Raw genomic sequence first — 9794 nt, forward strand, 5'->3', positions numbered from 1 at the left:
TGGTTGCTGCTTCAGGTACGTGGACGTTGCCGGCATTTGTATCTACCTTCCCGTCCGTGTCAGCCACCACCGGCTCTAACTTGGCTCGGCCTGTGCTGTCTTTTGCTTCACCGTTGACGGCCACTCATGTTGCCAGCTCGTCTTCCAGTCTCGGCAGTTTGCTTTTCCCACCGTCTGTGGACAAAGCATTTGTGGTTGGACCAGGACACGCCCCAATTCCCGCCAAACTTGTGGCGAAGATTACGAGCGGTCAGTTCATAGATTTAGCAGACTTGTTGTCTGCAAATCTGCGGACGGCAGAGCACGAGCCGCAAACCTTTTTGGACGGCAAGTTGGTAGTCTCTAAAAAGCGCCGGGCCGTTGAAATACAGGACATATTGACCTGGACCGAGGCCTTTACTATTTTTCAGATGGTGATGTGTGTGACCCATCCCCATCGTTGGCCAGACCTCACTAAATATAAATTGCTCATCATACAAACGGCTCGGCAATCTACGAGTAGAGCTTGGATGGAGTATGATCTTGCTTTTCGCAAGGATGCTGCGGCAACTGGGGCATCTGACTGGTCGAAGATGAATTTTGATTTGTATAATTTTCACTTGCGGTCGCCAGCACCCATCGCCAACCCCCAGTCTTCCACTTCCCCACCCGTTACCGTGTCAGCAAGCCGGGGCTACAACTCCCAACCCCCTTACTGCATCTCGTGCAACAACAGGCAATGCCGCTGGCCTTTCGGGGAATGCCGCTATTGCCACATTTGCAGTTCATGTAACAGTGACCACCCCAGGGTTAGCTGCCCCTTTCACCCCGCAGGGGTCGGTCGCTCACGTTCCCCTTCCCCTGCCAAGGGGGGGGGGGGGGGCGGTACTGAGAGGATTACAAGTCCTCCTGCTTCCGGTGTACATAGTGTAAATAATCTTGTTCCTGTCGCTCCAGACCAGCACCCTGGCGTTTGTGGCTCAGTGGCTGTGTCTTCTTCGGATTCAACTGGTTTATCCGGAAGTTTGGTTCCTGTTCATTTGTTTTCTCCATTAGTTCCCGTACATTTGGTGTCCCCGTTGCAGTTATCCCAGTTTCAGGCAGAGTTGTGTGACTATCCAGATCGGACGGCAGCAGACTATGTTCTTACCGGTCTCCGTGAGGGCTTACACATTGGCTTTGAGACCTCATCAGTCACCCTGTGGTCAGCCTCTTCCAACATGCGATCTGCCCTTGTCCACCCATCCGTCATAGATGCTTACCTTGAGACAGAGGTTTCACATGGAAGAGTTGCAGGTCCATTTACATCGCCTCCTTTTCCTGACTTGCACATCAGTCGTTTTGGAGTCATCCCGAAAAGCAACCAGCCGGGTAAATGGCGTCTCATCTTGGATCTCTCTTCACCAGAGGGCCACAGCGTTAATGACGGCATTCCAAAACCCCCCTTTTCAGTTCAGTATGTCATGGTTGACTCCTTTACAGAGGGCATTATGGCTAGGGGCCGAGGAACTCTTATGGCCAAGTTCGATGTGGCGAGCGCCTATCGCAATGTGGCTATTCATCCCCAGGATCGTCCGCTCTTAGGAATGGCTTGGCGTGGCAAATACTACGTTGACATGGCTATCCCATTTGGTCTGCGTTCAGCACCCTACATCTTCACCGCTATTGCAGACCAGGTTCAGTGGATGCTGACTCAAAACTATGGAGTTGACTTCCTTCGCCATTACTTGGATGATTTTTTGACCTTAGGTCCTCCGGCTTCCCCAGTCTGTTACAACAACTGACAGGCGTGTATCCAGTTGTGCTCTAAGATAGGCCTCCCCCTTCACCCTGAGAAGCTGGAGGGTCCCTCTACTTGCCTGTCCATCCTTGGTATTGAGCTCGACTCCACCACAATGCAGGCCCGTCTCCCAGCAGAGAAAAGAGAGAGGATCATTGCCCTGCTGGGTACTTGGTCGGGTAAGCGGTTATGTAAGTGGCGGAGCTGGAGTCCCTTATTGGCCACCTCCACCATGCATGTAAGATAGCTCCTCAGGGAAGGACATTTCTCCGACGCATGATTAATTTACTGTGTACTTTCAGGCGCGATGACCATCCCATTAGACTGAACCAGGAGTTTCATCGGGACTTGACATGGTGGCAGGAACTGTTCCAAGGCTGGGAGGGTCTCAGTTTCTTCCTTATGCCTTCGTGGGCCCCCCTTCCAGATTTCCAAGTGTCATCAGATGCAGCAGGCTCTCTGGGCTATGGAGCTATCTTTAACAACCAGTGGTTCTTTGGCGCATGGTCAGCTTCACAGCAGCCCCTCTCAATTGCATACAAGGAACTGTTCCCCATTGTTGTGGCGGCGTACTTGTGGGGACCTGGGTGGGCGTCACGGCGGGTCGAGTTTTTATGCAACAACAAGTCTGTGGTGGCTGTTCTGTCTTCTGGTACCTCCAGAGACCCCGACTTAATGGTTTTGTTGTGTTACTTAGCATTGTTGGCAGTGCGCCATTCATTTTCCTTTACTGCATCTTCAATTTGTGGTAAATCTAACCCAGTTGTGGATGCTCTTTCCCATTTCCAGTTTCAGCGATTCAGGCACCTGGCCCCACAAGACGAGCAGTCTCCGATGACAGTCCCCCCTGCTCTACTGGAGGCGTTGCAAGTCATGTGACGGAGAGATGCCAATTTTTCCTTTACCAGGGTCTGGCCCCGTCTACACGTCGGGTATACTTGTCCGCCCAGTGTCGCTTCTTCGATTTCTGCCGTCAGGATGGCCAGCTGAGTCCAGATGGTGCTCTTTTGCCAGCTGATGAACAATCGCTCATGCGTTTTGCTTCCTTTTTGGCTGACAGCCTACACCACTTGTCCATTAAAGTGTACCTCAGTGCAGTGCGGTCCCTTCACATTGACAATGGCTTACCTGATCCCCTGATTAACTTTCTGCAGCTACAGCGGCTGTTAAGGGGCATTAAGCGTGTGCAAGGTTCATCTACCACTAAGCGCCTTCCCATCACTATTGACCTCTTAAAGGTCATCCAGCGATCCTTGGACCTGAATTCCTGGGACCATGTCATGCTATGGGCAGCGTGTTGCCTCGGTTTTTTCGGTTTCCTACGAGCTGGCGAGTTCACCACAAATTCTTCATTTGACCCTAGTATCCATTTGACAGTTGGCGATGTGCAAGCGGATTCCTTGGTGGACCCAACATGTTTTAGAGTTCATATCAAGTGCTCGAAGACAGACCCCTTTCGCGTAGGCTGTGACATTTATGTGGGTCAGGGCAACAGCCTCGTCTGCCCAGTGGTGGCCCTTGGTAATTTTTTGGCTCTGCGTGGCCCATCTCCAGGACCCCTGTTCTGCTATGCGGATGGCCGTCCATTAACTTGGCAGCAGCTATCATCCACGGTGCAGGCTATTTTACACTCTGCTGGTTATTCAGGCTCTTACTCAGGCCACAGCTTCCGGATTGATGCAGCTACCACAGCTGCTGCACGGGGAATCCCGGATCACCTTATTAAGACTTTAGGCCGATGGTCTAGTGACGCCTATCAACCCTATATCCGCACACCAGTTGGCTCTTACCCAGGTCTCCAGTCAGTTGGCATAGCGGGTGGGGCTTGTGCGTCTCTTCACTTGGGGTTGGGTGCCTCAGGTCTGGTACCTTGGGGGGCTGTGTCTCCTTGGCCACGAGCCCCCAATTGCTCCAGGCTGTCCCAACCCGGAGGTCCTTCGGCATGGCCGGCGGGGCTCGTGGCTGGGTTGTGGGTAGGGCAGGCTTATGGGGTGTTCTACCTACCTGGGTTTGGGTTGGCGGTACCAGCACCTGGCTCCTGGGCACCCAACCTCCATTTGCGACATAGGCGTTAAGGTTGATTATGCTGTCAGCCCCTTCAATTTTTGCAAATGTTACCAATAAAACTAAATGTTTACACCTACTTTCAGTTCCACTTCTTAGGCGAGTCTGACACATGACAGGGAAGGTGACAGGAAGCTGACTGTAACCTGCTACTGAAGACTGACTTCCAACAGAATAACCTTTAAAGGAGAAAATTGTGATATTAAGGTGGAACTATACATCACCAGTGATTTCAGTAAAAAACAATTTCACAGATAGCTGGCAGTCTTCAACATTTACATAAATGCAGGAACAAAGGTCATAAACATACATCAAAAAGCTTATTGTTAAATGATTTTTGCAGATGCTACCTGACAGCTTCCTTGTAACTGTTTTGATAAAGTGATTCATGCCTACCTTCTGTTCCACTTGTCAGATGAGTTTGAGAGGCTGCAGGGAAAGGAAGCTGACTGTAACCTGCTACTGAAGACTGACTTCCATCAGAAAAACCTTCTGAGGGAAAAATTGTAATGAGCAAAATTATACAACATGGCATCTTATGAGTGTAAAGATAAACAGTGCTTAAATCAGTAACATCAACATACAGTGATGTACATCATGTACTGGCCTTTATTAGTACATTATACCCCAGACCACTATCACAGACCATTGCATTATTATTCTTTACCAATTCAAAGCATGCAATAATATGGGGAAGCTTGTTAACATTCCATCCAACATCCAAGTTGTGAAAATTTGTCTTCTGAGTTGTTACTTCCAAAATCCAACATCCAAGTTGTTTGATCTGATATTAAGGTTGTGAAAATTTGACATCAGTGAGTTGTGAGAATGTGACGTCTGAGTTGCAAAAATCTGGCATTCAAGTACAATCCTCCAAAGCCCTCACACATGTAAGTCTCATACATTAAACCAACAGTAAACTTTTATCAGTTAAGAATGCTTGGGAGGGACCTTCCCCTAGAAGGGCTTTGTAAATCTGGTCTTTTTATACCACAAGGCACATCAGCCATTATTAATACAACAAAGGAATTTTACCTGAAGTGATGTTCATCATTCTTTGCACAAGTGACCTGCACTGCTCTTCCCAGTTGTACATCTTTCCATACTCTTCACTAATAGACTTAGTTTCTGCAAGTCGTAAATCCCTTCTTTTCTGACGGACACTTCTGATTGCCTTGGCCCACTCCTTAGGATCGTCTGAATCCACTACACAGTTTGAACCATGGAGCACATTCTTAAGAGCTTCTCCAAGACCAGAGTTACCACTTACAAGCACAGGAAGACCAGCAGATAAAGCTTCAAGAGCAGCCAGACCAAACCCTTCAGTTCTTGACGGCATTATAGCAAGATCTACCTCACACAACAGTTCAGCCAGCTGCTCTCTACTTTCATTGTAACAACGTACAGTTAGTTGATTACGGTCAATGCCCTGCTTGAGTAACGTTTCTGCTACTTTCTCCTCTTCTCCACTTGGTGCACCAACAAACACAAGCTTGCATGGCATGTCTTTCAACTCAGCAACTGCCTTAGCAGCAATGTCATACCCCTTCAGCTTAAAGTCTTCTCCATCGCCACGTCCAAACACCAAAACACAAAATGTTCTTCTTTCTTCAGAGGCTTGCTTTACATGAGAAAACTCAGTGAAAATGCCTGGGGTGAGATTGAGAACATCTTGATCTTTTCCACATGAACGGAGATAACCTGCAAAAGCTTCAGCCAGTTTGGGTCCTACTGCTACAACTTGATCAGCCAATTGACAGAGTTTCACCTCTGCCTGGTGCTTTTTTCCTCCTTTGGAGATGGCTTCGTCATAACTTTTGTACATTCCAAGTTCTTCAGGAGCAGTGTGTACCACCTGAATCCATTTACATTGATGATGATGACGTAATATGTGTGGTACTTGTCGACCAAGATGAACTCCGTGGCCTATGACACAGTCCATAACATGATGCTTTGGAACAGAAGCCAACCAATCAATTGGTTCATAACCAGGCATTTCTTGTGCTTTAATGAGATGGACATTGTGACCAGCAGCAACTCTTTTATCCTCTTCACTGCATTCAGGGAGATAGACACTGACTTTCACATCAGGAAACTTTGCCAACTGAATGGCAAACTCTCTGTTGACAGTTGACAAGCCTCCTTTTGTTGACCTCCATTCACTGCTTAGAAGAGTCACATTTAATATTCTTCTGGAGGACAAACAAGGAGCGTCTTCTTCACAACCTTCCTGTGATGTAGAGGCTATGTTGAGAAAGGAGGACTCCTAAAAATTTAAATATTAAAACAAATTAGTTACTGAAGAGCTGTCATGCAGCTGAGTGTTTCCTTCTCAGCACAATTAGTTAGGTAAAGGGTTTATAATAAGCAAAGAATGACGGACAAATTATTATCAACATGTACCGTACACTGTAGCTATATCCATTTTCTGCTTTAAGAAAACAGTGTGTTGCTCAGACTTTAATTGAAGCAAGGAGGTAAAACTTGACTTGCTGTTGCAAAAACATTCTGGAATTTTGTTATATCTTAACTGGAATGGAAAAACAAACAAGTCCACTACTGATCACCTAAAAATTGACATACTCCACCTTCATGTTCAAAATCAACCCATTCTCTTTAAGACTGTCTGCACAAGATTGGCTGATCAATCAGGAGTCATTTATAACATGGATTTGAGAATTAACGGAATTTTTGGGGTTTGGGGAGAATTGGTATACAGCAAATGAACAGCATACTGTATGTGTTCAGTGCAATGTTCTAGAACTGCATTATGTCTGTACATGTAACCGAGGCTGCACAGATAATTGTATCTTGTTTGACATCAAGATTTACTGTGTACATTAAGTTCATAAAACAAACTAATTAAAAGGATTTTCAATGTTTCTAAATACTACATGTACAGATCAGTCATAAACTTGTTGCAGGCTGAATCCCTGTAATCTTATGGCAACCATTACCTGTCACTTTACCTGTCATTCTGTAAAAAGTTATGTTCATTGAAACATAATAATTAGAAAGATCTTACATTTACTATTCAAAATCCACTTTTATGAAATCTCCTTCACAGGACAAATTAGCAAGCCAAGTTGTTCAATATATGAAATTCAAATTAGTTTCTATGAAAAGCTGAATTCAACCTTAATTTGTCAATTGAAAAAAATTGTGTGTTGTAACTATAATTATAACTGTATAACACCACCAGAGTTCATTGCCACATCCAGAAGCATTTAAGCTTACAGCTCATCACAAGAAGGACAACCAAGTTTTTATTTATTTATTTATTTATTTATAAACTTCGCCAGAGGAGAAAAAAAAAACAGGAAGAAACCTCTGACAGGAGAGAACTCACAGAACAATAAGTTCCAATAACGAGACTCCTTGCATAAATGAAATTACAGCAGTTTTCTTAAAACCAAAGATAATACCTTTGATAGCCTTGACATCACAGGAACCCTTTAATCTTGTTGATTACTGAAACTGAAAAAAGAAAAAGAAAAGAAACTCAAACATTTTAAGTAGGAACTGTGGTTTTAATTTAGGTTAAATTCATAATACTGTAACAGCTGTATGCACACTACTAATAAGAAATTAAAAAAATATAAATAAAAATTGATTGACAGAAGCAAACAAAAGAGGGAGATGGGGAGAACTCTTATTAGGTGAATAACTAAAACTGTTTATTTTTTTTACCCACAAGACACGCTAAAACAGAGAAAGTGGCAACAACAGTTAGCACAGGATTTAAAACAATCGTCATACTACACGGTATCCTTAAGTTTCTTCTTTACTATCTTATAACAGATGCACTGACCAAAATGCTTTGACTGTAATTCAGACTTCTCTATCAGCCATACTGAAGTACGTATATCATTATAGTATATCACCCCATATCAAGAACTGAGATAAGAACATACCTGCCAACACCCGGGGTACAAAAATCTGGACACGTCTAGAAATCTTAAGGGGCAACCAGCAGAAGCGAGGGTCGTACCATCAAAGCTATATTTAGGGCTTCAGTGGGGAGGGGAGGGGGAGAAGCGAAGAGGTTCTGTGAACTGTGGGATGATGGCCACAATTTGGGCTTCAGTGGGAGGGGGGAAGGGAATGAATAAATGAATGAATAACTTTATTTAAACACGGTCATCTCACCAGGACTTAAAAACACTATTTCTATATTAAACTAAAACTACTAGTTGTCATGCATTAAAATTATCATTACAAAACCTGTTTAGACTAGGAGCCTGCTTGACGTAAGTGCCGTGTAGAAAGATTTTTAGAAGTGTTGTTTGCAGCCAGCCCTGAAGGCCCCAAAAGAATTTGCCTGCCGCAGCTCAATAGGAAGGCTATTCCAAAGAACTGCTCCAGAGTAACTGAAACTATTTTTTATAAAGTTTGTATGGAGAAGAGGAATAGTAAGATTGTCATTGGTGCCTCTCAAAGAGTAACTGGAGACATCGCTATGGTAGGTAAATTTAGAAAGAAGATAATTTGGAGCTAATCCATTAAGTGAAGTGGGAGTTTGCTCCTTGCACCGTAATTTCAACATTTCATTTGGTCCAACGAAAAAAGAAAGGCACGATTGTATACCATCCCAAGATTTCTGACGTCTCTCGGTTAGAAGAGCATTTACCTACATGAAGCATGTATTGTGCAATTGGATTAGTTGATTTCTGACCAATGACAATACTCTTTATATGTGGCTAAATGTAATTTAGGCAAAGTTAAAATAGAGGCAAGTGTGGGTCAGAGGTGCCGGCATGGCCGGGGCATGTACAGTAGGGATGGCCACTCCATTTTGCAGGGGCCCCTGGGTTCTTAGTCAGCTCACATGTTTGTGCCACTTGATTTCACAACTGTTCGCTTGCTGGAGCTTGTGCTGTCTAAGTTTGTTGCTCCCAATCCCTCCCACCCTCTGGTAAGTATGATTTTGTGGTGCGTGTGGTAAGTATTTTTTATTTGTATTCTCAGCTGTTACTTTCTGTTTTCTTTCCACTGATCTTTCAGTGTGACGGTACTGGTGGTTGCCGCTCACAGGGTTGCGATGCTTTCGCACCTCGCTTAGCTCACTTCACCTGTGGCACCACCAGTCTTTCAGGCACCAACCCCCAAGCTCATCTACTGATGATGAGTTTAACTATATACAAATTGGATTGCTCGGTTTTATGTTTTCCAATCAAGAACAGCTCAAATAAGAACACTAAATCAACTTTCTGTTTTATTTCCTTTTTGACATCTCGAAAATAACAAAATTAATGAAAATGTTTGAAAAAGGCCACGGCAGGTATTTCCTGGGAAATTTGGTCTTCTAACCAGGAGACCAGGAGACTTGATGAAAAACTTGGACACTCCCGGGAAAGCCAGAAGAGTTGGCAGGTCTGTAATAACATTGCACGCACAGACATTATGAACATGTTGTTAGTTCTTGGGTTGCCTGCACGTGCTCACAAGCCTGTGATTCCAGTCAGCGGTATAATAATTGCGTTCGACGAAGGAGAACGCAAGCCTAATTTCGTTTTTGCGTCCTGTGTCTTTCGAGTTGGTGTGCCTGTGTACGGCTATGCAGGATTTTTCGAGATTGCTGTAAGGACACCCAAATGGCCCCCCCGCTTGAGTTTTGCAGGGGCATGTGTCGGCCGGGAAACTGGTGCGAACTTATGACGACATCTGACCTCGTTTTCGCGCTAGAGCCATCTTTTTAGTCTCGTTTTCGTATAAGAGTCGCCCCTTCGTTTTCGCGCCATTGCCTAAATTTGCATACATCGGAAAAGTTTTTCATTCAGTGTACGGGATCACATTTCAACTGCAATGTTCATCAATGTTCACTGGATGGAAATATTTCTACAGAATCTTTTCCCTTTCTTCCGGAAATCTTTTTTGTGAAAGATTGCATTGAAGAAATTACACGTTTTGTGGCCGCGGTAAAATAATTTTCCGTGGGAAATAAATTCATCGAACACGACAGCGCTGCACG

The 9794-nt window shown here is 44.6% G+C and overlaps 1 protein-coding gene and 1 pseudogene across 2 annotated transcripts in view; one reads left to right on the forward strand and one right to left on the reverse strand.

The window, feature by feature from the left end:
• LOC146477760 (uncharacterized) overlaps positions 1-9794 on the reverse strand; it is a 150056-nt pseudogene that overhangs the window by 89992 nt on the left and 50270 nt on the right. Inside the window, exons 4-5 of the transcript XR_014865308.1 lie at positions 4859-6089; positions 4220-4315 (exon numbers count right to left, since the gene is read on the reverse strand). The product of XR_014865308.1 is annotated as an uncharacterized LOC146477760 (transcript). The remainder of the gene's footprint in view (positions 1-4219; positions 4316-4858; positions 6090-9794) is intronic.
• LOC146477766 (uncharacterized) lies at positions 1875-4177 on the forward strand. The gene is made up of 4 exons (XM_085113063.1): positions 1875-1945; positions 2062-2411; positions 2549-3619; positions 4167-4177. Exons 1-4 carry the CDS (start codon positions 1875-1877, stop codon positions 4175-4177), a joined length of 1503 nt encoding a protein of 500 aa, XP_084969189.1.

The sequence above is a fragment of the Pavona decussata genome, unplaced genomic scaffold, assembly GCF_977016875.1.
Source record: "Pavona decussata unplaced genomic scaffold, jaPavDecu1.1 SCAFFOLD_69, whole genome shotgun sequence".
In the NCBI taxonomy this organism is placed as follows: Eukaryota; Metazoa; Cnidaria; class Anthozoa; order Scleractinia; family Agariciidae; genus Pavona; species Pavona decussata.

Bases quoted from the DNA above. Each gene is read 5' to 3' on its own strand.
- LOC146477766 (XM_085113063.1), top strand. From the start codon at position 1,875: ATGCAGGCCCGTCTCCCAGCAGAGAAAAGAGAGAGGATCATTGCCCTG. The intron at 1,946-2,061 runs GTTATGTAAGTG...GTGTACTTTCAG, and splicing joins GGTACTTGGTCGGGTAAGCG to GCGCGATGACCATCCCATTA. The intron at 2,412-2,548 runs GTACCTCCAGAG...TCCCATTTCCAG, and splicing joins GGTGGCTGTTCTGTCTTCTG to TTTCAGCGATTCAGGCACCT.